Consider the following 26559-nt stretch of genomic DNA (forward strand, 5'->3'; position numbering starts at 1 on the left):
GTTTGTCTTCAGTTTGTTATTCCTGGCATAGTTGATCTTGTGATTATCTGGTTCAAAATGACCAATACCAGTCCATTTCAGTTCACTAATAATGCCTGGGATATCTATCTTCAAGAGTTCCATTTCATTTTGACAACTTCCAGTTTTCTTAGATTCATATTTTGACAATCCACATTCCAATTATTAATGGATTTTGCAGCTGTTTCTTCTCATTTTGAGTTGTGCCACATCAGAAAATGAAGGTCCCAAAGCTTTACTCCATCCACATAATTAATGTCAACTCTACTTTGAGGAGGCAGCCCTTCCCCGTTCATATTTTGAGTGCCTTCCAACCTGAGGGGCTTGTCTTCTGGCACTATGTCAGACAATGTTCCGCTGCTATTCACAAGGTTTTCGCTCACCAGTTTTTTCAGAAGTAGGCCACCAAGTCCTTCTTCCTAGTTTGTCTTAGTCTAGAAGCTTTGCTGAAACCTGTCCACCAAGGGTCACCCTGCTGCTATGTGAAAATACTGGTGGCAAATCTTCCAGCATCACAGCAACACACAAGCCACCACAATATGACAAACTGACAGACACCTGGTGATTATTTTTGGTTTAGAGTAATTTTAAAATTTTGGTCTCCTGTTGATGGTTTTTCACTGGCCAGTTTTCTCAGAAGTAGTCCACCAAGTCCTTCTTCCTAGTCTGTCTTAGTCTGGAAGCTCTGCTGAAACCTGCCCACCAAGGGTGACCCTTACCTTTCTGTTATTTGAAATACCAGTGGCATAGCTTCCAGCATCACAGCAACATACAAGCCACCACAGTACGACAAACAGGCAGACACATGGTGGACTCCTCAAATTTTCTTGGTTTAAACAATAAAATTCACCTTCCCAAAAACCTTCTGTCTTAGGTAGGCTGTTGCCTTTTCCTTAATGCTTTTAGGAGAAAAAGAGAGAAGTTTTTTTTCAGAGAAAAAAGACTGTGAGGTTGTATTCACTGCAGCTGGGGACCTTGAAGGTGGGAAGAACTGGTCAGAAGCTACAGATGGGAACAGTGGAAGGAAGACAAGGGAGTCAATATCTGGGGCTCCCCAAAAGGAAGAAAGATAATGTCTGGGAGTGGCTTTGGGCTATTATATCGATAGAAATTGAGGCCTCTTGAATAGCTCCCTAATACCCTGGAGCTTCCACCCCATTTCTCATCCATCCATCCTTGTGTTCTGTCCTATCATTTACCCTACCACAGGTCACTGAGACTTAGGACTGAAGGTTAACCTTGTTCCCAGTATAGATTGGTAGTGGTGCTAAGAAAAAAGTGACTGGGTTGCTTTGTAAAGCGCACCTTGAGAAATTGTTCAAATCTGCTTTAGAGTGTTCTCTAGGATCTCAAGCTCAGAAACTACATTTAAACTGAAAATTTGTGCTGACTGAAGCTCTCAGCCCATAATATGTTCCAATAATTTAACACTTCTCAGAAATATTCTACCTTCATGCCCACTCTTAGCAAGGGTGCATAAACAAAACCCGCATTCTCTCTGCACTCTTCCAGCCTGCACATCAGTACCCTCTGACAATTGCAAGGCTGACTTACATGATGGTGTAAATCAGCAGTGAGATGCAAGAATTTGGATGCTTGCCCATTCCTGAATTGTGAATGCTTTTTCCTCCACATCTTAAAATGTGCCAATGTTATGTTACAATGCCTGACACTTGGTTTGTCTTAGACATGAACTCTGTGATAACAGTTGATCAATAGACAGCCTCATTTTCCCCACTTCCTGGCCAAATCAATATACATGTCTCCTTTAAAGAAAGGGGAATGCAAACAAAAGTTGATCTTAGGTTTTAACTTACCTCAAACTAATGCATACTTAAAGAACCAATCATCTACTTAGATGTCATCGATTTAGTTTCTTTGTGCTCTTGTGAATTAATAAATTATAATGCTTTCACTCTCTGTGTAAACTTTTTATCATGGATTAACCCCTAGTGGCTAATTGCCTTACATTTACTAAAAGACCCAATATATTGATTTTCAGAAAATATGCAGTCCCAGAGAAGAAAATGGTGTACACGTGTATAACTTGTATTCAGTATACAGAGTATACAATGTGTATTCCTCCCAATCTTTCAATCCCCCAAAGTACCTCCAAGGTTTAAGATCTCTAAAACAAGAGATACATGAAAATACCACTCATTAAATTTCTTTTAATAAAATTTTTTATTTTATTAAAATTATTTCTCTAGCCTTAAAAAAAAAGTTATTTATTTAAAAGGCAGCTGTTTTTATACAAAGTCCATGATCATATGCCTTTCACTCGTCTACAGCAATAGTAGCAGCATTTCCCACCTGACCACAGCATAATATATGCTTGCTTATCTCCCAAAGCTCACTCCGCTGGTTTCACTAGCATTTGGATATCCTACCCTACTCCAAGCTAGATGAAAACTAGAAAGATCAAGCATGTTTTTCTAACATTTTCAGAGCAAAAAAGTTAGTGAACGAAATGGGCTACCTTTTGAGTTTATGCTTAGTATTCTGCCCCCTAAAAACACTGAAAATGTCAACTATATACCTCCACTTTTTAAGTAGCAGTCAGCCTTAACACGTTACTATACTATCAACATGATAATCAAATAAAGATTTTAATAGCAATGAAAATAGAGTGACCATATTTAGAAAACATATACTCAGAAATGCTTATCATTCAAAATTTGTGTTTTCAATACCTAAGCTTACTTCCTTCTGTTAGAAAAAACAATTTTTTAAAAAATAATTTTGTAATAAAAAGTAAATATTCTGAATGATATTAGGTACATGTAACTGTGTATGTAGAGATATATTACATTCTTATTTTTCAGCCTTATTTTCAGTCTTGCAATTGGAATTTAGCTGGTTGTGAACTTGGAAGAGAAAAAGTTGGTTACAACCATGTGGATTAATAAGCAAGGAATATACATTTTAGTGCACTTATAAATCAGCTTCACCATCCAAAAGAAAAGAGCTAACTAAGGAGCTTTATATAACATATATGATTATGATATGCCTTAGGGCATAATTACTTGAAGTGGCTTTAAATATGTAGATTTGTGGCTACCATTTCTAGAGATTCCAAACCATTGAGTCTGAAATGGAGCCCAGGGATATGGATTTTTAACACACACTGTTACCCTCAGATAACTCCTATAAAATTAGAATTCAGACCTCTTTTTGAAAAACACCAACTTAAGTTGACAAATGTGTTTCTTATTGCATCCAAAACCACAAAATCATCAGATAAAATGCCAATCTTAGACTATCTTTTAGATAATTTATACTGCTTTACTGGAGTATCAAGGTTGTTAATATAGATGATGTTTAAAGGGCTGCTTAATATCAGTTATTGTTTATTCATCTCAGGTACTGTATTTCTCATTTTGGTGGTTAACAATTGGCCCATACTTTTTAGAATTAATTGATATTAAAAAGTCATGTGGATTTGGGATTGTTTTTTAACTTTTTGTTAATTTATGTCTTCAGTATTGCTGTTAAATATTATCTTAAAATAAAATCAGAGTATTTATTATCTGTTTTTCTTTGATTTCAAGGGAAGGCGAGGAAAACCTGGACCCCCAGGAAAACCAGGACCCCCAGGACCGCCTGTGAGTAAACAGTAGGATAACCAGCCCTCTCCCTCTGTTTTCTGTGTGTTTATCTCAGAGTTATCTTACTCCCCTGTAAATAATAATTTCATTCGTTCTACTGCTTGAGACTTATTTGTTTCTGGGCTTTGATGAGTAATCTATGCCCCCAGTGCTATCCTACACCACCCTCCTCCACCACCACCACCAACCAGGAGATAAGAGAGGCTGATAGCTGTCTGCACACACCTCACCTGCTTTATTACATGGACAAGATCAAAAGTGAACAGCTTAATAGGTAAAGAATATCTACCTTGAGCATTGTGCTCCTTTAAGAACTATCTATACGGGATGAAACTGACAAGAACAACTTGAAAGATTAGCTAGGAACCTTAGGGGGCAGTGAGTTTATGTTAATGGGGGAGGAACAACACAGCAAAGGAGGGAGAGAATGGTTGTACAATTTGAAGACTGTAATCAATGTCACTGAATTGTACATGTAGGAATTGTTGAATTGGTATATGTTCTACTGTGTATATTCTCAACTACTAAAATAAAATAAATTATTAAAAAAAAAAAAAAGTGAACTGCTTATATGAGCAGCCTCAAGCCAAGTATCCAAATAGATGAATTCTGTCAGAACCAACCCAAGCTCCCTCTCCTCGGTTTCACAGCATTCAGGCTGGTCGTAACTTAGACATCTTCTGAAGCATATTCATTTATCTTAATACAGAACTGTTCTGCTACTAGAATTTCATAGATTGTTGTTGCTAAAAAGAGCTATGAAGAACTTATAGTCAGTTACCTTATCACTTTCTTTTCCTCCAAGTTTCTGGAAAAAGTATTCCATTTCTTATGGCCCCATTAACTCTTATTATTGCATCCAAAACCACAGAAGCATCAGATAAAATGCCAATCCTAGACCATCCTTCAAATAATTTACATTACTTTACTACAGTATTCAAGGAAACCCTGGTGGCATAGTGGTTAAGTGCTATGGCTGCTAACCAAACAACGGTTGGCAGTTCAGATCCACCAGGCACTCCTTGGAAACTCTATGGGGCAGTTCTACTGTGTCCTATAGGGTTGCTATGAGTCAGGATTGACTCAATGGTAATGGGTAGAGTATCAAGGCTAAGCTACTCAGCTAAAACTGCACACTCTACCATCACCAGAAATCTCTGAGCGCCAGGTTCCTTTCACTTCGTCTTACCTCACTGCTATGCAGAATTCCACACTGTTGCTTGCTTTCTTCTCCTTGAAATTCTTTATTGTCTTGTTTCAGTAACATTGATTTCTTCCTTCACCCTCTGGGGCCATCCTTTTTGTTGCTTTCATTGATAGCTTTCCCTCTGCCCCCATCTATACGTTGGGTGGATTAATAACTCCTAGTCTTATATCAGGAAACCCTGCTGGCGTAGTGGTTAAGTGCTGTGACTGCTAACCGAAGGGTCAGCAGTTCGGAACCCCCAGGCACTCCTTGGAAACTCTATGGGGCAGTTCTACTCTGTCCTATAGGGTCGCTATGAGTCGAAATGGACTCGACGGCACTGGGATTGGTTTGGTTTTTTGTAAGTCTTATATCAACCAAAGATTCCTACTAAGTTCTGGGCTTATACATCCCACTACCTGTTCAGTTTTTCCACTTGGAGATCTCCTAGCTAAAACAAAAGTAACATGTCTAAAAGTAAACTCTAAAAAAATCCTAGATTTTTTTCCTCTCCTTCATCTTCCACATCCAAATGGTCTCTAAGCTATGTCAGTTCTATACTGCAGGAGCTCATGAATCCATCTCCTCTCCATCTCCACTAGGACTGCCTTAGTTTGAGCCCTTGTCAATTTGTACAGGTATTTTTGTTTCCATCTCAGAGTTGGTCTTGTTTCTGCTGCCTTCTCTAAGTGGAGTAATATTTCTAAATCATAAACCTAGCCTTGGAACTCTTTAGCTTAACATTCCTTAGTAGATTTCTTTTGCTTACAATATGGATTCCAAATTTTTATGATTTTCACTATACCTGTCTTTACCTGCTGTCTTCTATGACTTTTCTGTTGTAATCAGTAGTCTAATCTCCCCTGCTGCCTCAAAAAAGTCGTGCTTTGTATATGCCTGGGTAATCTCCCCTTCATCTTCATGACTCAGCTCAGACGTCAGCTCTCCTACAAAACCTTTGCTAGTTCTCTCAACACATAAGGTATCATCCTCCATGATTCTGTTACCTTACCTTCTATAGGCATGGCGCACTGCTTTGTAAATGTTGTTTTCTTTATCTGTCTGATAACTGGAAACCCTGGTGACGTAGTGGCTAAGTGCTACGGCTGCTAACCAAAGGGTCAGCAGTTCCAATCCGCCAGGTGCTCCTTGGAAACTCTATGGGGCAGTTCTACTCTGTCCTACAGGGTCGCTATGAGTCAGAATTGACTCGACGGCACTGAATTTAGATTTTTTGGTCTGATAACTGCACTGTGAATTATTTTTTGAACCTTTTTTTTTATTGCCACTGATTAGCACCAGTTGTGGCCTGTGGGATTTGACTATAAATTATTTTATGACTGAGTAAACAAATGAATATATTTTATAGGTGAGAAAATGAAGACCAGATAATAAGTGACTTTTTAAAGACCAGAACCACCTTGCACCACCACTAGAAGGCCCCAGATCTAGCACCTTAGGACTCTGTTAGGATGTGGTCACATGTGCAAAATGAATACTGTAATCAGTGTCACTGAATTGTACATGTAGGAATTGTTGAATTGGTGTATGTTCTACTGTGTATATTCTCAACAACAGGATTGCTCTCCTGTCCTGTCGTTCATTTCATTTCATCCACTTTAGCCATTTGAGTGGATTGCCCTATTAGCGATTGATTCGTATCTATCAATAATGATTATAAAAACAATTGTGTATACTAGGATACTGTCCTTAAAATATTCAGCTTTGTTGGTTTTTACTCCAAATTTTTTGACAAAACAGAGAACACGTTGTAAGATTTTCAGTAATCATCTTGTGCTTTAAAGAAGAAAAGCTGGTGAATGCTAACAGGCAAGATTAGACCTTTGCGTAGTTTTCTAAAACGTATGATGCTGCACTTAAGATGGGATAATTGTTGTCTCAGGGGAGGAATCTGAGTGACAAAGGCCTTTATGACAGGCTTGCCAGATGTGTAGGAGAGAAAAGGATACATTGAATTCTGGGACGAGCCCTCAGCTGGAGATCAAATGAGTTTATTGAAGAATTGAGACAATTAAGAAATATGCAGCTATATGAAAGAATTTATAATATTTAATTCCACAGGTTTTAGTTTATTGTCAGAGTGTTTGGAGAAGAGAAGTGCTTATTATATTTCAACTATTAGATTTAGAATTTAAACTCAGCCATGGGACTGATACACAGTGTTCATTAAATCCTGAGTACATGATCTTTAAAAGTGGTTTATTTATCTTCTTTAATATAGTAAAATTACCAATTTGCTAGGCTACAGAAGACAGGGAAAAATCCATGCAGAAAAGAAAAGGTTTTAAGTTACAGAGCAACTTTTCTTAAAAAAAAAAAAAGTATTATCTATCAATTTTTTGTTTTAAAACAGTGGTTTATAGAAACTTTGTCCAATTCTAAGAAAACTCTGCATGACTAAAATACCTTTTCTCTAGTACAAGTATTATCAAAACTTTTGGGATAAAGTTTTCATCGGCTTTTGGATTTTTTTGAAGTTGTTCACATCCTGGGTTGAATTGCTGATATGCATACTAGCATGCTGCAGAAAACCCTATGGAGCATCCACTCATATTACAGAGCTTAGTGAAGGGCAGCACTGAAAAAGAAGGTAAAATAATAGGCTCCCCACATTGTTCTGTGCCACCTTTACGTTTAATTTTTTCTAAACATGAAGTACTCTAACAAGAGGACTGTTGTTTCCCAAATGGTTAGAAATGAACAGAGTTCTTCAAAATTAATGCTTTCAAGGTCAGATTAATTAATATCTTAAGAAAATGAGCTCATAAAAAAATCAAAGTGCTCTTAATTCACATTACTCGATAGTTTTAGAAACATTTAAGGCCTCTTAACTGTCTAATGTAGTCCTTGGATGTTGCAAATGGTTAATGCTCTCAGCTGCTAACTGAAAGGCTGGAAATTTGAGTCCATCCAGAGGAACCTTGGAAGAAAGACCTGGTGATCAGCTCCTGAAAAATCAGCCATTGAAAATGCTATGGAGCACATTCTACTCTGACACACATGGGGTTGCCATGAGTCAGAGTCACCTTGAAGGAAACTGGCAACTGGTACGTGTCTAACACTCAGTTAGGAGATAGGGATGCAAAAATGAATAAGACATTGTCCTTGCCCTCTAGGAAATGCAAGTTTAGTTCACAGAAATGTGAAGGGAGGAAGAGAATTCAGTAAAGATAATAGTCAAGGGTAGTTTTCTACAGGAACTAACAACCAAAGCATAAAAGTTGAGGAGAATTATACAGTAAAGCAAATAGAGAGGCAGGAGAGAGGAGCTCAGTACTGCTGGCAGAGGAACAAAAGTGCTGAATGCGAAACTTTTGGGGCATGGGGACCAGTGGGGGAGCCAGGGGCAGTTCAGAGACCCGAACCACAAGGCCACCAGTGATGGAAATCCAGCTGGGGCCAGATCCTGGAGAACCTTGTAAAAAGTGCCACATGTCATGGGAAGCTATGAAAACTTGTGAAAAATTCTAAGCTGGAGAATCCCACAGCCAGATTTCTTTCATAGCTCACACTAGTGACACAATGGACTAAGAGTTTTTGAGAGAGTAAACAAGATTCACTGCAGTCATCATAGTGTTTGTCATTTTTAAAGTATCAGCAGAGAATTGTCTTTATCTGTTAGGATTTCCCATGGAGCTATTTGCATTTTAATATGATTTATATATAGCTTAAGAGACATTGCCCTTTATTTGTGAGCCCTTTTATATCAAAATGTTATTTTTTAATTTAGTTGTCTTTTCTGAATTGTGGGGCCCTGGTGGCGCAGTGGTTAAGACCAACAGCTGCTAACCAAAAGGTCAGCAGTTCAAATCCACCAGCCGCTCCTTGGAAACCCCATGGGGCAGTTCTACTCTGTCCTACAGGGTCACTAAGAGTCCGGATCGACTTGACAGCAACAGGTTTTTCTAAACTGTACTCTATTTGACATGAGCCTCACTTTACAGCAGGAAAGACGGCAATAAGAGCAGGGGAAAGGTTTACAGGGGTTAAAATTCTTCTGATTGGGATTAGGAGATGGTGTATCACTTGCCCAAGTGGCTAGCATGTGAAATTCCTAAAGCACATGGTAGAATTTCTTATGACGATGTGAAAGATAAAGTCTGAATTTTATCTCTCTTACCAAAGATTAATCAAATAAGGTATAATATCCCTTAAATGAGTGAATACTTCATATAGTTTTAACATGTGGCTGAGCAAGCAGCCTTTGGAAAAGTTGAGGAGGGGTGGGCCTTTTTCTGGTCAGTCTGATCCTTTGAAAAGAACCAAGGAATAGGCATTATCAAGAGGCATAAATCCTTCCATAACAGCATACTTTCCTCAAGAAAAATGTTCTTCCCTTCAAGGTTTAAAGATGTATTGTTGTTATTTAGAGGAGTTATTAAAATGCCTTTGTGAATCAACGTTTGATGAAAGTTATATGTGTGTGTGTGTGTGTGTGTAGCTCCACTTCAGCTCCTCATATACAGTACCTGTTTTAATTTATTTAGGGAAGACGGTTGAAATGAATGTACTTACAAACTACATAAAATAAAATCATTCTTAACCTGAATATTTATAGTTGAAGAGCAATTAAACTGGTTAACAGAGTTAGCCACAAACTTGTTTTATCCTTTTATGTTGAACATTTTTTTTCTAAAGAATTCATCTAATTTCCTGTTAACAAGCCAAGCTTATATCCAAATTTCCCAAATAACTTCTTCCATCTTGTCTTGAATGAATATTCTTTATTAGAGGGAAATCTTTAAAACGCAGTTGCCATTGAGTCAATTCCATCTCACAGTGACCCTATAGGATAGAGTAGAACTGCCCCAGAGGGTTTCCAAGGAGTAGCTGATGGATTTGAACTGCTGACCTTTTGGTTAGCAGCCAAACACTTAACCACTGCGCCACCAGGGCTCCTGTATCTTGGATTGAAAATACCTGTTTATACACTAAGGTTATGACTGAGAGCAGTTTTTAGAGAGACAGTATGAGAAGACATATTGGGGAGGGAAATGCTGCCACCTCGCAGGGAAACAGGCTCAGAAGAGAGAGGGGTGGATAAACCAAAACCAAAACCCACTGCCGTTAAGTCGATTCCGACTCATAGCGACCCTATAGGACAGAGTAGAACTGCCCCATAGAGTTTCCAGGGAGCGCCTGGTGGATTCAAACTGCTGACCTTTTGGCTAGCAGCCGTAGCACTTAACCACTACACTACCAGGGTTTAATACTGCCAGCTAGTAGGGAAACAGACTTAGAAGAGAGAGGGGTGGATAGGGAAAGTTTATTCCACACTAGCTATGCATTAGGTACTCTACTTGCAATGTCTTAAATAATCCTCACAAGAATCTTGGGAAGTGGAAATTATCCTCATTTTTTAACGGGGTAAATGCTGGTGAGAAATATTAAGTAACGTGTCAAAGATCACACAAGTGTACGTGGTGAAGCCAGACTTGAAACCCAGGAATTGGGCCCTAAGCCTACCTTCATTCTGCTAGGCTACAGACAGAAAAGGCAAGCTTCTAGCTAACCACTTGGCTACGACCTGCCTTACAGAACATTGTATGATTTTTCTGTGGTAATTGATGGAGCAGCAATGCTTCAGGATAGTGGGGTAGAATAAGAAGACTATGAGGAACCAATTCCTTCTCCTCACTAGCATGTCTTTGAACAACTTACTTGACATTTCAATTTCCTTCTCTGTAAATTTCAAATGATAGTACCTGCCTCGCCTGCATGCCGCAGCCACTGGGGTTAAATGTCATGTATATGAAAGAACCTTCTTCTAAATGTTAAGCCCCATCTAAAGGTAACTCAGATTCATCATTATATTATTCTGAACATTCATTCACATGTATGGTATTGCAGATAGAAGAGATTGTCTTAAATCTGTAATTGAATCAAGATGGGTTTTTTTTCCCCTCTTTACACTCTTCTCAAAATTCAGCTAACAAAAATTTGAATGTTTATCAATGAATTGACACAATGAAAGGTCACATGCTGTCTATATGGGATACTTATTCTAGATATGTAAATACACTCATGAAGAGATACAAAAATTACTCACAATTAATAATACAAGCCAAGACTAAGTATTCAATGTTGTTTTTTTCTCCTCCGATTTATAGCCTCTTCCTTGACTGTGGAGGTGGTTCATCTATGATCTTAACTGTTACATTTTATTAGTTGTGATGTTCTTTAAGTCTCAGCTACACTCACACTCTAATAAAAATATCTCCTTTTCTTTAAAGCCTTGCAGTTATCTGAGTAACATAAGCAATGGAAAATAGTGGCCCTGTGTTATGATAATGACACTTGGAAAATCTCAAGACTTGAAAAGCCTTAGTTTATTTCAAAGTATTCTAATTTTTAGTTTCTTTAGAAAAGAGAGAAAAGCAGCTGGAAATGAGGTGGAGCAGGAGGGAAGGCAGGAGAATTTAACTAATGAGCCATTAAAGGAAGTATATATTAGCCCACCCATTTGACATTAATTTTACCTCTCATTCATCATCACTTGTAAAAAGCGTTTATTAAAAGTCACATTAATTTTAAAATATGTTATTATTTCTTCCTGTTAGAGGCAGGGCTTTTGATTTTCTTTTATTTTTTTCCTGGTATTGTTTTTGTGCATTATGTCATTATTGCAGTACGAGAATTGAGCAGTGGGCTCCAATGTGTCACATTTCAGTGCACAGAGATTTATGTTGAAAACAGGAAGCTAAGAAATTTGTAACGTGGGGCAGCAGCTCCCTCTACTGTTTCCATTGAGAAAGTTCTAGGTAAAAAAAAAAAAAGCCCTTTGGTGGATATTGCAAGTATAGAAATTTTTCAGTTTTTGAGAATTAATTAGAAATCTACATGCCTTTCAAAATTTAGTTCCAGGATTTTGTTGCATTTTCTGCTCTTCCTGTACTTTGAGAACAATCGCTGTTTTATCAATAATCATTTTTATGTCAATTTGATGCTCTCTTGAAGTAAAAATCCTTAGCTTATGGGTCTCTAAAATGCCCCTTTATTGTAAACACTGATAAAACCCTATAGTGTTAATTTTTTGGAAACTAATGCCAATAGAATTTATGCTTTTTCCCTAGAACGACAATCTGATTTAAGACATGTACAATCATGTTATTTCTGTTTCAGTTTTAACTTCAATGTAGAATTCCTTTTACCTTTAAAACATGACTTGTCATTGCACAGCCCTGAAGGTCATGGTTATACAACATCTATACAGTTTAAAGAGTAAATTTAGGGTGTGAAATTGCATTCATTTATTCAAAAATATTTATTGACCATCTACTGTGTGTTAATCGCTATTATAAGCATTTAGTATATCATGGTTATAACAAAACAAACTATAGATAAGGTCTCTCTACCTTCAGTAACTTACGTTCTGTTGGGTGTGGGGGCAACAACGGTTAATGAACAACTCAATAAATAGACAAAACAATTCCAATGTGAGGTGCTGTAAGAGGAATCAACTGGATTAGTGATTTGAAAGAAGGAGTTGTTACTCCAGCTAAGGGGGTACAGGAAGGTGTCTCCTGGACAACCTTACCTGAGGAGGAGCTAGCCATATGAAGGCTAACACAAGAACTTTCCAAGCAGAGAGAATGGAGCATGCAAAAGACCCGAGGTAGGAAAGATCTTGATGCATCCAACAAACATAAAGAAACTGGGAGTGTAAAGGTGCCAGAAGAAAATTGGGAACTGAATGGTTCTATCACATAGGGCCTTTAGGAGTAGGGGAAAAAAAGAAAAAAAACCATACCCATTGCTGTCAAGTCGATTCTGACTTACAGCAACCCTGCGAGTAGAGCTGCCCCATAGGGTTTCCAAGGAGCTGTTGGTGGGTTCAAACTGCCAACAATTTGGTTAGCAGCTGAGCTCTTTAGAGTAGGCAAATAATCAACTGGCCCTTTTGTAAGTCTTGGTGTGTATGTTTTTATCTGAGGTGGTTAATTTTTTTATGTGATGAAATTACTATTACTATTGATTCAAATAAATTATTCCAAAGGTAGTATTTTTAGCACATCATTTTTAGTCCCTGAATGTACATGGAATAGACTTGTTTGCTGAGAGAAAAAAAGAAAACTGACAAAGCTTTGATTGTAGCCCATTTAATTTCGGTTTTGGTTGAATCCACTGGGTGCTACATTTTTCATTAAAGATGGAGAATTCTATTACATGTAAGTCAGTCTTTTCCTTTTCCCCACAGTTATATGTAATGCTTCTTTTCTGATAGTCTACAGTTGGATCAGATGAATAGTACTCACAATGAAAATACGTGCCCTCAAAACACCATAGAACTAAGGCCCTCTGCTCTTGTACTCCATTGTCCATGATTACCCTCTGATTCTTGTGACTTCCATCTTCAGCTTTATTCATTACATACTGACAACTCAAGGTGCAAAGTCATTGTTTTCAGCTTGTAGCAAAGCCCACCTCTAAAACAAGTTAGTCCCCCAAAACACATTTTGGAGTGCTGAATAAAGTCGTTTATAGAAAATGTCCAGTGAAAACATTTGATTTCTTGTTAAAATAACTTGTATGTGACTATTTTGAGGCTCATTATGTCTTAATGGAAATCCAACTCATATTCTTAACATCCCTTCCAGAAGCCTTAAACTAATCAGGACTTTGTCAAGTTTCTTGGCTTTCCTTTCAGCAAAAAACTTCAGTCTCCTTTGTCTATTAAATAACTAAAGGCCATGTACTGTAATGATGATATCTTTGGAGAAAATGAACCATGACATTTAACTGAGTCAGTGTTGCGGTTGTTAGATGCTATCAAGTTGGTTCCAGTTCATAGTGACCCTATGTACAACAGAGCAAAACACTGCCCGGTCTTGCGCAATCCTCACAATCGTTGCTATGCTTGAGCCCATCATTGCAGACACTGTGTCAATCCATCTCATTAAGGGTTTTTCTCCCTTCCCCTGACTCTCTACCTTACCAAGCATGATATTCTTCTCCAGGCACTGGTCCTTCCTGATAATATGTCCACAGTACATGAGACAAAGTCTCACCATCCTTGCTTCTAAGGAGCATTCTGGCTGTACTTCTTCCAAGACAGGCTTGTTCTTTCTTCTGGCAGTCCATGATATATTCAATATTCTTCGCCAACACCATAAGTCAAATGCATTGATTTTTCTTTGGTCTTCCTTATTCATTGTGCAGCTTTCACATGTATGTGAGGCAACTGAAAACACAAAGTGACATCTGTCTTTGCTTTTGAACACTTTAAAGAGGTCTTTTGCAGCAGATTTGCACAATTCAATACATCGTTAGATTTCTTGACTGCTGCCACCATGGGCATTGTGAATCCAAGTAAAATGAAATCCTTGAGAATTTCAATCTTTTCTCCGTTTATCATGATGTCACTTACTGGTCTAGTTGTGAGGATTTTTGTTTTCTTTATGTTGAAATGTAAGCCATACCAAAGGCTGTAGCCTTTGGTCTTCATCAGTAAGTGCTCCAAGTCCTCTTCACGTTCAGCTAACGTGCGAAAAACAAGCATACCAAAAAACATGGCTCCAGGAATTGATGGAATACCAATTGAGATATTTCAACAAATGCATGCAATACTGGAAGCACTCACTGGTCTATATCAAGAAATTTCGAAGACAACTACCTGGCCAACTGACTGGAAGAGATCAATATTTGTGCCCATTCAAAAGAAAGGTGATCCAACAGAATGTGGAAATTATCAAACAGGATCATTAATATTACACTTAAGTAAAGTTTTGCTGAAGATAATTTAAAAATGGGTGCAGGAGTACATCAACAGAGACCTGCCAGAAATTCAAGGTGGATTCAGAAGAGGATGTGGAATGAGAGATATCATTGCTGAGGTCAGATGGATCCTGGCTGGAAGCAGAGAATACCAGAAAGATGTTTACCTGGTTTTATTGACTATGCAAAGGCATGCAACTGTGTGAATCATAACACATTATGGATAACACTGCAGAGAATGTCAGTTCCGGAGCACGTAATTGTGCTCATGTGGAACCTGTACATAGACCAAGAAGCAGTCGTTCAAACAGATACTGTGTGGTTTAAAATCAGGAAAGGTGTGCATCGGGGTTGTATCCTTTCACATACTTGAGTCAATACCAAAAAATCAAACCAAACCTGTTGCCATTGAGTCGATTCTGACTCATAGCAAACCTATAGGACAGAGTAGGACTGCCCCATAGGGTTTCCAAGGAGCACCTGGTAGATTCGAACTGCCAACCTTTTGGTTAGCAGCCATAGCTCTTAACCGCTACACCACCAGGGTTTCAATAGGAATAGTAATTTCAGTTCTTAATGAAAATAAGTTGACTCCTCTTACTTAAAAATATAAACACATATGACATATAAAAGTGGAGATGGTGACCAGTCAATCATTTTTATGGCCATTTTTCTCCCTTTAGGGTCATGGTTCCAGACAAGACAGCTGTTTCCAACATTGCTAAAATTTCATTGTCACCTTGTGTGGCCACCCAGTGTGTAGACAGGCATGGGAGGCAGCTGAGGGTATCAGGTTGAGATTTTGAAAACAAGCACTTGGGTTCAATTTCCTAATTATTTCTCTTTTTCTCTCCGTGTACATATGAGCAGCAACAGAGAGACATGATTAGCCACGTTCTGACTTCCTAAGTGTTTTACTAATTGTGACTACACTCAGGTGGAAAATGATTTTATCTTCTTGCGGCTACTGACTACTATTTTACATCTTGGGTCATGTTCTTGAAACCTACTAAAGATGTCTGGACTGACGTGCATTATCTATAGCAGTGATGGGACAGAATATTTGAAATCCTTGATATATGGTCACAAAACTTGTAACTAGTTGGACCAGTGAGTGAATTAAGCTACATTTCTTTGTGGTGGGTAAAAATTAAGGTTTTAACAAATCTGATGGGCTTTGGAGAAGATATTCCGAAGAGACTTGTTTCCTAAATAATCTGATGGCTTGTATTTGATGATATAGTTTCTGAAAGGATTTTATACTGTATTAAATTTTACCTCTCTATAACTCTGTGAGATAGGCAAGAAAATATTATCTCCATTATAACAATAAGAAAACTCTGGGCCCTCAAAAGTAAGGGGCTTGGCTACATCTATGCAATCAACGTTCTCACAACAAGCACAACCTAGTAGGAAACAATTTTGGTCATAGGGAGGAATAAAAGGATTTATGTAATTAGAGAGGCAGCAAGGTTTTAGCATTGTCTTGGGGAGCTGAAATATGGAAAGAAATTTGGTAGAAAATAAGAACTGAAGGGGCTTTAGCTATATCTGTAATAGTTTCTTCAAAAAGTGAAAAAAATCTGAAAAAAAATGGCAAATTTCTAGGATTTGACAGCTTGGATTGTGGAGTCACTGAGGTTTGTCATATTTCTGTATTTTTCAGCTTGCATGAAATATTTCATGATTCATTTTGATACATCAGAAAACCACCTTATAGAATTAGCAAAGCTTCATATCACTAATTATTAATATTTCTTCACTTACCTGGAACATCCGTATCATCTCCCCTGCTTGAAATCCTTTGCAGAATGAGGCTTGGTGGTTTAAAAATCAAATCTTTCATTCATTTATTCTTTTCAGAGCTTCCCTGAGTATACTCTTTGTATCCATGGTGTTTGGCTGAGCCAAGAATTGTTATTTGTCCATTTATCATTAGTACAGCCTTTTTTTTTTTTTTTACAGCCTATAGATCAGTGTGAAACCCCAATGTCGCACACCTGAGTTGAAAGTGGAAGCTCTGATGACCCCAAGATAAAACCAGTAGACTGTTCTTTTTTTTATTTTTTCTGAACTGTCCAGACCCTCCCCAGCTATTCAGATTTTGTACAGACCTCTACATAACTTGGCAGTGTATAACACCAGCCTGGTTATCTTAAGTAGCCAGCAGTTTGCCTTGGAAATCGCATTTTCTCTGTGGAGGAAGTGTTGTCATTGTACTAACACTTTTAAAGAGACGGAATGTTACCACTTAATTACAGTCAGTGGAAACTCAGAACCCTGATAGGTGCAGGCTGCATGTGGGGTCCATGTGAGCCAACTTCCCTCCTGCTTTGGGCGACCCACTGAGAGATTTTTGAGATCAGTGAGGGGCTGAGGCACAGTTGTTTCTAGGGTATAGGTTTGTGTTGGTGGTGATCTTTTGGGGACACCACTGGATATAAACCATTGGTTTCATACATTCCCATCCTTGCTAGTTTTCATGCCCTGTGGCTTTTATCACCTTGTGCTGGGTCAATGATGTTGCTTCTGTGGGGTGGCCGAGCACTCTAAAGACCCTGCTGCTCTTTATGCTGCAGGGAGCTGACATATTTTTCTTTTTGCAGGACATACTGGGGTGAGAGAAGTATGAAACATTTTGTGGATGGTTAAGCAGAATGGCACCATTAGGGGAGGAATCCTTTTTTATTTTTTTCCCTAACCATCACTCCATGGAAATCATTCAAAAGTGTCCCACTCAGTCAATAATACAGTAGGCTTTATCCCAATTAGATTGATTTGTTTCATGGTGTTTGGGAATAAATGCCATTTTAAAATGATTTTTTCTGCCTTGGGAAACAAAGTGTTAAAAACTGATGTGCTTCATAACATAATTTAGAGAATCTGCTTTTATGAAATGGGTTAATCATACCCATTGAATGCATTCACTGTCACAGGCACATCCTCCAACCCCTGTTCCAAAATGACAAGGAAACCCAGGGACTGTGCGATTTTTAAAACAATCAGGTCACATTTGAGTATTTTGCTTATTCATACAACCATAAACTGCCTATGCTTGAGCTCCCTCAATTACACAGCTCAGTATGCAGACCAGAAGCAGACAAGCCCAGCTCAAGTGAGCAGTTCCCTGCAATACACAGAGGAGCAAGTTTGAAAAATGTCCAAAGTGGCAGATGTGAAAAATTCTCATTCATGATCCAGAAGCTGCCTTTGCTGCAATCCCTCACCTGTTAATACTACCGCTTTTGCACTTCTGAACCAGGGATGGTGGCAATATCTTAGATTGAGACATTAGGGGCTATAGATCTTTCAAGGTGTGGTGCAGGTATATGCCACTGTGGGGATGGGCGGGCTGGCTGAGACGAGGGAAGGCCATGGATCACAGTAGTGCTCAGAATCTCTAGAGGTTCACAGGCATGTGGCTGCCAACTTCCAACAAAACTGCTATCACTTTTAGGGGAAGTCCTCAAAAGGAGTCCTTGATCAGACCTTAAACCTGTGAATTGTTGTATCACATAAATTCTTCGTATTCTCACAATGCCGATACACAAATTCTCTCCTCCACAACAGAACACAAAGGTACTATTGTGGTCATAATAGAGGGGTGTTTCATTTTCTCTATTAAGTGTGACAACTTTCCCACAACTGTTCTTCACTGCAATTTCGTGCTCATGGGCATTTCAGCTTATCAAAACCATCCCCAGCAATATTACTCTTTTTACCCCTCATCTGGTGTCATTTGAACTTCAAAAGTTATTTAAGATGCTGATTGATATTGCTCCTTTCCTTTTGCCTCTCAGCCTAACTTCTCTCATATTTTTTTTCTTCTTATCTCTCTGTAATCTAAACCCTCTACGATTTTAATGTTTCTGTTTCCATGTGGTCGGTCTTACCTATTCTTACCTTCCTTCCTTCTAGTCACTTTCTCTTGATCTCTTCTTGTCACTCAAGCCTTTGAAAATGTTTACCTACGCCATGTCCCAGAGCTCTCTTTGCTTGGCCATTATTGATTCTGTACCTCATTAAGGTACCCTATGATCTCTTTACTGTTGCATGTCCTTCTTGATTTTTATAACCAGCATTAAAATGATTGATTATTTTATTTTATTATCTGGTGTCCTTCTCTCTGGGAGTCAGAATAAGAGAAGAGTTAAAAGATCAAGGGCTGTAGGGTCAGGTAGAAGTGGATTGAAACCTTGCTCTTGTCTTCAAGTTCTGTGACCTTGGGTAAGATACTTAACCTTTTGTTATGTGTAAAATGAGGATAGTGCCCACCTCACTGCGTGGTTGTAAGAATTAAATGCAATAATATATGTGCCTGCCACAGTTACTATTTTCAAAAGGTAGCTGTTGTCAATTATTAATATGATTGTTATTGTTACCCTGTTTTATCATTCTCTGATGTCTTTTAGAGGCTCATTGTTTTTGTCTGTCTTTCCCCAGGATTTAGTTCAGGGCTTACTATTTCCAAGGCAAAAGTATTGACTCCTCCCCTAATTCTTTGCTTATCATCTGCATGTAACTTACACTTCTGTCTGCTTTGCTCCCCTCCTTTCTATTTTTCTCTGTTTGTTCAAGTCTCAGTAGAGAAACCTCATCTAAGAATGTTGGCCTAAATTTATGCATTGGCATATATTCATCATCAGGAAAAAGTTGTTAAACTCAATTTTCAACATAAAGGAAAACCCTTTAAAACATCTAAGAATGTGAACACTTCCGATTTCATGACTGTAGCTTTGTGTGTTGGCCAAGAGAATGAAACATGTCCTTCCAATTAGCATGAAACCTGTTTTTCCTGAGCTTATTCACCTTTGAGTCCTCACCTCTTAGAACCAAAGTTAACCTTAAGACTTGGCTCAAAAAAAAAAAAAAAAAAAAAACTCCATTTCTCAGAGCTTTATGCCAGAAAATAGTCTTCAGCATGACTGAAGAATGCCGTCATACCAGGGACCAAGGTCACCAACAAAAGATACAAACCAGGTGCTCTACTAGTTCATGGGTAAACAGTTTACTCATGAGAGACAGAGCAAGATCAGCTTCCATCGTGGGCACTGGTCTCCCATTGCCAGCAAGTCCCCCCTTGCAGCCCTTGCAGGGCAGATGTTCTTTGCTTACCCTTCTTGTGCCGCAGTTGAAGGAGACCCCAGTTCCTTCGTGCCAGGAACAAGTATGGAAGTGAGATTGGCCAGATGCCATATGGTGCCCATGCATAAGCAGGACAGAGAAATTTACTGTGCGCCCAGAACAGGGGGAAAACTTTCCTGATAAGGAGAAGGCACCGGGGGAAAGGGAGGGACACAATTTCCAGCCTCCTTATCAGAGAACATTCTGGGCCCAAGTCCTCTGCTTAGGTGGTCAGCATGGAAGGTGCTGAGGCAGTGACAGACCATGCCCCAACAAATGCAGAGTTATCTTCAGGGTCTTCAGGCCACCTTTTCTGTATTTCTTTCCTCTCTTGGTACTATCTCTTCCCATCCTTACTCCCCAGTACCACTCCTTTATTCTTCTTTTCCATACCAGTTTGTTCTCAGGAAATATTTAATGAATGATTCCCATGGATATAGTAGAGTAAAATAGCTCTTGGACTTGTTTCTACCGTTTGTTTATTGTGTAATTTTGGGAAAAGTCTCCCAATTTTCTCATCTGTCAAGCGGAAAAGACAGTAATACATACCCCATTTAGTTGCTATGAGAATCAAATAAGATGCTATGTTTTTGTAATCATGTTACCTTGCCATGCAAGGACATATAAGTGAAAACACTTTTAGAATTATTCTGAGCTGTACAAATATGGAGCTTTAATATTACATCTTCCAGGAACACTTGCATTTGAGCTGGTAATAAAACCTAAAACCAAATAAATAAAACTTTCTTTATAGAGTTTTAGGCATAAACCAGAGAGAGAGTGGACAAGATATTTTGAGAAAAAGAAGCTGTTTCCCAGGAACCTTAAAATTGCACCTAATACATACTCAAAACTGTCTGGCCCACATTATCTAGTGTGGGCCCATTGTAATGCCAAATATAAGAACTTGAAGTATCTGTGTTGAGATGTAAACATAACATAAATACGTAATAAGTCTTCTCCTGGCTTCAGGAATCATATTTTGCAGCTTGAGAGTGCAGCATTTGGGGTTGGGGGAGTAGGAAGTAGAGGCATCTCCTCAAAATCTCCTCGGTCACTGAAAATTTGTAGCAGAAACATTCTCAGAAAAATAATCCATTATCAAATTACAACTGTTTAACTTACATAATGAAATCCCAAGAGACACTGAAAAAAATTTTCATATAGAGGAAATATCTAAAACAAACAAAAGGGTCTGTTCTTAAAAGTAAAAGGAATTGATTTCCCAAATACTTTCTATCTAAAGAGCATTATTGATTTTTCTCTCAGAGAGTACAACCTTCTACGTTGTAATTCTGCTCAAAATCCATCCATGAGCTCTCGCCTACTTAACTGGAGTTCACTACAGCTTTGCTTTCAATTAACTAGCAAAATTCTTAGATTAATCTAAATTTGTTGGCCCTGTCTTCTCTGAGTTCAGAAGCAGAAAGACCTCGCCTCTGTTTGATAACATTTTTTAACTAAAACCAACAAGCAGGAAATTAGCTTTCCTCCCTAAATTTTTCTTATAAAAGTAATGAATTTTATTGAATTCAGCAACCATTGGGGGTGGGGGTGGCTACTATGTACCAAATTCTGTTGTATGATAAGATAAAAAAAAAAAAATTGAAACTCCTTGTCCTCAAAGAGTCTGTCTGGGAAGACAGACATGTATACCAGCTATTGCAGTCTGTATAAATGTGCTCTGCTAAGCTATGTACAGTAATAGATGGAAACATATGAGAGAAAAACTCATTCTGATATCAACATTTTTAACCATTACTGTATAAGGAGCCCTGGTGATGCAGTGGTTAGGAGCTCGGCTGCTAACCAAAAGGTTAGCAGTTCAAATCCACCAGTTACTCCTTAGAAACCCTATGGGGCAGTTCTACTCTGTCCTATAGGGTCACTATGAGTTGGAATCAACTCGACAGCAATGAGTTTGTTTTGTTTTGTTTTGTTTTTTGACATATTGAAATATGTGTCATCTTACCATTCCAGTGTCTAAGTTTAAGTTTTTTTTTAAAAAATACCAAGATAAAAATAATTACTGATCTCTGCCTTTTCTAATAAACATTAGAACATTGAAAACTTTCTTAAAGATCTATCCATCTGACTTTCCAATAACAAACTTTCTACCTGTTCTTATGACAGAACTATTTTTAGCATATTTTGAAGAGAGTTTATTAGTACATCTTTCTTCACAGAGAAGGTCCCTGGTGGCACAAACAGTATGTGCTCAGCTGCTTCCATAAAGATCACAGCCAAGAAAACCCTATTCAGGCAAAATCTCCCTACCAGGTATTCAGAGAATGTGTGAAGATAGATGGGAGATACAAGGAATGATAGAGGGGCCTTTCTAAGCTACACCGTAGGGTTACATCTAAAGGTAAAGTGCTCTCCTTCTGCACCTAAAAAAAACAAAAAACCAAACCCGTTGCCATGGAGTCAATTCTGACTCATAGTGACCCTATAAGACAGAGTAGAACTGCCCCATAATGTTTCCAAGGAGCACATGGTAGATTCAAACTGCCAACCTTTTGGTTAGCAGCTGTAGCTCTTAATCACTACACCACCAGGGTCTTGCACTAAGCATAGTATATATCAGAAGTGCTAAGTACAAGCTTTGTTGTTTTTTTTTTAAGTTCATTATATTCAATAGAACACGGCAGAGGGAGCACCCAGAAATTCTCTAGGGAATATACATAAGCATGATTTAAAAAAAAAAAAAAATTGCTGTAAAAGTTATTTTAGACTGAGAGTTTTGAAGTCTGCTTGTAAACTGAGGTAGCAGAGTAGATGAGAGCTGACCTTGGGCCCAGACAGCCCATGTTAAATTATTACTTCTGCCACTTACCAGTGGAATGGCCTTGGGCAAGTTAACAATTCCTGGCCTTCAGTTTCAGTAACTTTGAATTAGAAATAATAATGGTACTTACCTCATGGTGTTGTTAGAGGGAATAAATAAGTTAAACCCATATAAAACCCGTGGTATGACTGGCACACGATTAGCAGCATGTGAGTGTTTGCTATTATTATCTGATTGATTCTTTTGCTCTATTTGAGAGACTGTATTATAAATTGTTCTGCTATCTTTGAGAGACCTAATTATTAAGACTCTCACTTTTAACTAGGATGAATATGCATGAAGTTAAATTTACCCATGACATTACTACTCTTTGATTTAAATTGGTCTTATGACGAACACACTTTTATCAAATGCCTGCTATGTGTAGACCACTGCTCTACCTGTTGATGCTACTACATACGCTGTCTAAAATTTATCCTTGGTCCATTACATATTTGCAGAAGGATCAGTACGTATGGAATTTGTCTTAGTTTGCTAGGGCTACCATAATAAAAGTACCACAAAGTAGGTGGCTTTAAAGAGCAGAAATTTATTGTCTCACAGTTCTGGAGGCTAGAAGTCTGCATTCAGGGTGTTGGCATAGCTATGTTTTCTGTCTGCTCTGCGGGAAGATCTTTCCTTGTCTGCTTCAGTTTCTGGTAGCCCCAGGCATTTCTTGGCGTTCCTTACCTTTAGACTGATCCTTACGTGCTGTCTTCCTCCTGTGTATGTAAGACTCTGTTTCTGGGACTGTCCTTCTCTTTTCTAAGACGCCGCTCAGAAAGGGTTAGGATTAGAACCTACTTTACTCCAGTATGATTTTGTTAGCTTAAATGATAAAATCTTCAAATAAAAACCCTATTTCCCCAAACAAAGTCACATTCACCAGTGCAGGGGCTAGGATTTGAACATATCTTTTGGGGGGACACAATTCAACCCATAACAGAATCTCATGTCTCCTTCGGAGTTTCAAGAATGAGTTCTTGCATCTTTTTGGCTAGAAACTTTGTGCAACAACTCCCAATTCCGCAATGGCTTTCCTCATTACCTCATCTAACTGACTTAGAATACTTCACACAGCACTGCCTGGTGGAAAAAGAACATGAAAAATATATAATGCCAGGAGAATTCTTTTCTGACATTAGTTCTGTTTTTATTTCAGCGAGGTAACAGCATCATTTGTCTTTCCAATCATAGCCAGCTCCATTACTCGTGAGGCCTATTATTTTCTCAAGAGTTATACCAACTGCTTCCACGCATCCATCACTACATCCTTGTGTCCTCTGCATTTAGTGGCGCAGTGTAAGCATTTCATATCAAATGAGATCTCAGTTGCAAGCTGTCCATGAGAAACACCTGGCATAAATGATAAACAACATTAATTTTTTCTGTGTACCTTTAAGGTGTTACCTGTATCAATGAGTGCATCTACTAATGGTTCCTTAAAATTTTTCTTTACCTTTCAAAGCTTTTATTCCTTCTTTTTTTTTTTTATAATCTTTGCATAAGGGTAATATTTGATTTCCTCAATAATACTTTTCTTATCCCTTCTCTTCTAAGGTAAAAATGTAAAGAACTTTTTCCTCTATAATTTTCTGTCTCCTCCGAGATTTCTGGGTCTGGATGAATTATACGGTCTCTTCTGTGAGATAGCTGAACGTATCTTGGCTAGAACTACTTGATTTAAAATTGTTCTTTGCCTTGTGTTTTCTTAACACCCTGAAAACCCTAAACTTGGAAAACCCTTCTCTTTTTTATCCACCCAAAAGTGATCATAGTTCTTAGTGAAATTTTTCATGTTGAATAAAAAAATACTAGTATTTAAATGTCTAATTAACTTTGTAGTTTTATAACAGACATCTTTTTCTGGCCTGAAAGTTTATATGCAGCCCGTTTTCATACAACTCATTCAAAAGAATGAAGCAATAGAAAAAATGTTTTTCCCATGTTTTCTAAGTTAATAACATCTGGGGACACACGGTTTCTATGATATATTGTTCAACGCCCTGTGAGAAGTGATAAAAATAAATTGAAGTTACAACCTCTACCCTGGAATAATTTTAAAGGTATAATTCCTTTTAATAAGGAATATGCTTATGGTTGACCTTCTGGTAAAATGTTACATGTTCCTACTTGGGGCCTTTCTTTGGATTCAGGCAACATTTAACCTAGAAATGTCTTAGGAATCTGATAATAAGTTACCATTTATGTAAATATCTATAAATTAGCATAATTGGCTAAACAGATTCTCCTTTTTTCTTACAGTAAGATTTCAAGAGTTCTCAGATACATCATTTAAATTCATGTTGTTTTGGTAAATATTTACGTATTTGTTTTTATTTCTAATACAGGGTCCTCCTGGGATACAAGGAGTGCAACAGACTTTTGGTGGATATTACAACAAGGTATGATTTTGTTTTTTTCGTATCTTATATACATGGAGATTTTATGAGGTAATATTTTTGGAAAAAAGTAATTAATTCGTAACTGCTCAGACTTTGACACATGATCACATATACTTCTTTTCATATTGAAAACATGTTTCAAAAAATGTATTTTGCTCAGAATCTTTTTACAAAATCAAGGTTTTATTTTTAAGAATCAAAAAAGAGTTTAGTTCAAAGTTTGTTACTACAAAAAATTATGTTCCACTGTTGATAATGTCGTATATCTACTTTCTCTGAGGATAGAAAGAGATTATTTGCTGCCTTGAAGCTCTGGGTAGCACAATAGGTGATATATATCTTACAAATCCAGTAAGTGCTGGACCAAAATCTCTAGCAATAGTTTACATACTGTAGTTCAAGAATGGGAGTCCCCCACCTTTCTGGCAGAGGCACTTTTGACTTTCCCCAAGGTTTTATAATCACAACTGGGGTAGATGGAATGCTGACATAGAAATATCTGAGTAGCAAAAGCAAGATGGTGTTGCTCCCGTCTCTACAAGGAGCACAATAGAGTGAGAAGAATGAGTGTTGGCAACCCAATAAGACTTGAAGATCTAAATGAGATCATTGGTTGGTTCATCATCCATAACAAATATTTAGGGTCTGATCTTTTGTGTGAGGCTGTCTGCTCTATATGGGGCACTCTGTCCTCTAAGTCCTTTATATACATGGTAACTTATCCTTGGATACCTGGCTGGTGGGTAATTGCTCCACTATACAGAAACAAAATTGGGAACACTCTTCTTTATGTTGTTCCTCTACATTCATGCTTTCTTTTCCTATAAATAAATTTTTTGACTATTGTTGGTCCTCTCTCTTAGAAACTCCAAAGAGGTACTATGTGCCATGACAGACCTTGAAGCTATCAGGTGCCAAAAAAAAATATATGTTTGTTAAATGACAAGCTAATTAATTCATGAGTCCCAATTCAACAACAAACAGCATAAGGACCTAGATATTTTGTGGTTGATAAATCCAAAATCATAAACATGGGCAGCTTTTTGAAGTTGAAGCTGAAGAAAATTAGAACAAATCCATGAGAGCCAAAGTGCAACCTTGAGTATATCCCACCTGAATTAGAGGCCATCTCAAGAATAAATAACCACTGATAGCCAAAGACCAGATGAGTTTTGGAATGCCATCAAGGACATCATACGTGAAGAAAACAAGAGGCCATTAAAACAACAGGAAAGAAAGAAAAGACCAAAATGGAAGTCAGAAGAGACTCTGAAACTTACTCTTGAACATTCAGTAGCTAAAGCAAAAAGAAGAAATGAGGAAGTAAAAGAGCTGAACAGAAGATTTCAAAGGGCAGATTAAAGAGACAAAGTAAAGTATTACAATGACATGTGTAAAGAGCTTGAGATAGAAAACCAAAAAGGGAGAACAGGCTCAGCATTTCTCAAGCTGAAAGAACTGAAGAAAAAATTCATGCCCCGAGTTGCAATACTGAAAGATTCTAAGGGAAAAATATTAAACAACACAAGAAGCATCAAAAAAAGATGGAAGGAATACATGGAGTCGCTATACCAAAAAGAGTTGGTCAATGTTTAACCATTTCAGGAGGTAGCATATGATCAGAAACTGATGGTACTGAAGGAAGAAGTCCATGCT

At 37.9% G+C, this 26559-nt stretch overlaps 1 protein-coding gene across 1 annotated transcript in view; it reads left to right on the forward strand.

Moving 5' to 3' along the window:
• Positions 1–26559, forward strand: part of COL19A1 (collagen type XIX alpha 1 chain) — a 378654-nt gene that overhangs the window by 254886 nt on the left and 97209 nt on the right. Inside the window, exons 15-16 of the mRNA XM_010586804.3 lie at positions 3570–3623; positions 24850–24903. Coding sequence (XP_010585106.3) covers positions 3570–3623; positions 24850–24903 — 108 coding nt within the window. The remainder of the gene's footprint in view (positions 1–3569; positions 3624–24849; positions 24904–26559) is intronic.

This window comes from Loxodonta africana, chromosome 1 (assembly GCF_030014295.1).
Source record: "Loxodonta africana isolate mLoxAfr1 chromosome 1, mLoxAfr1.hap2, whole genome shotgun sequence".
Classification (NCBI taxonomy): Eukaryota; Metazoa; Chordata; class Mammalia; order Proboscidea; family Elephantidae; genus Loxodonta; species Loxodonta africana.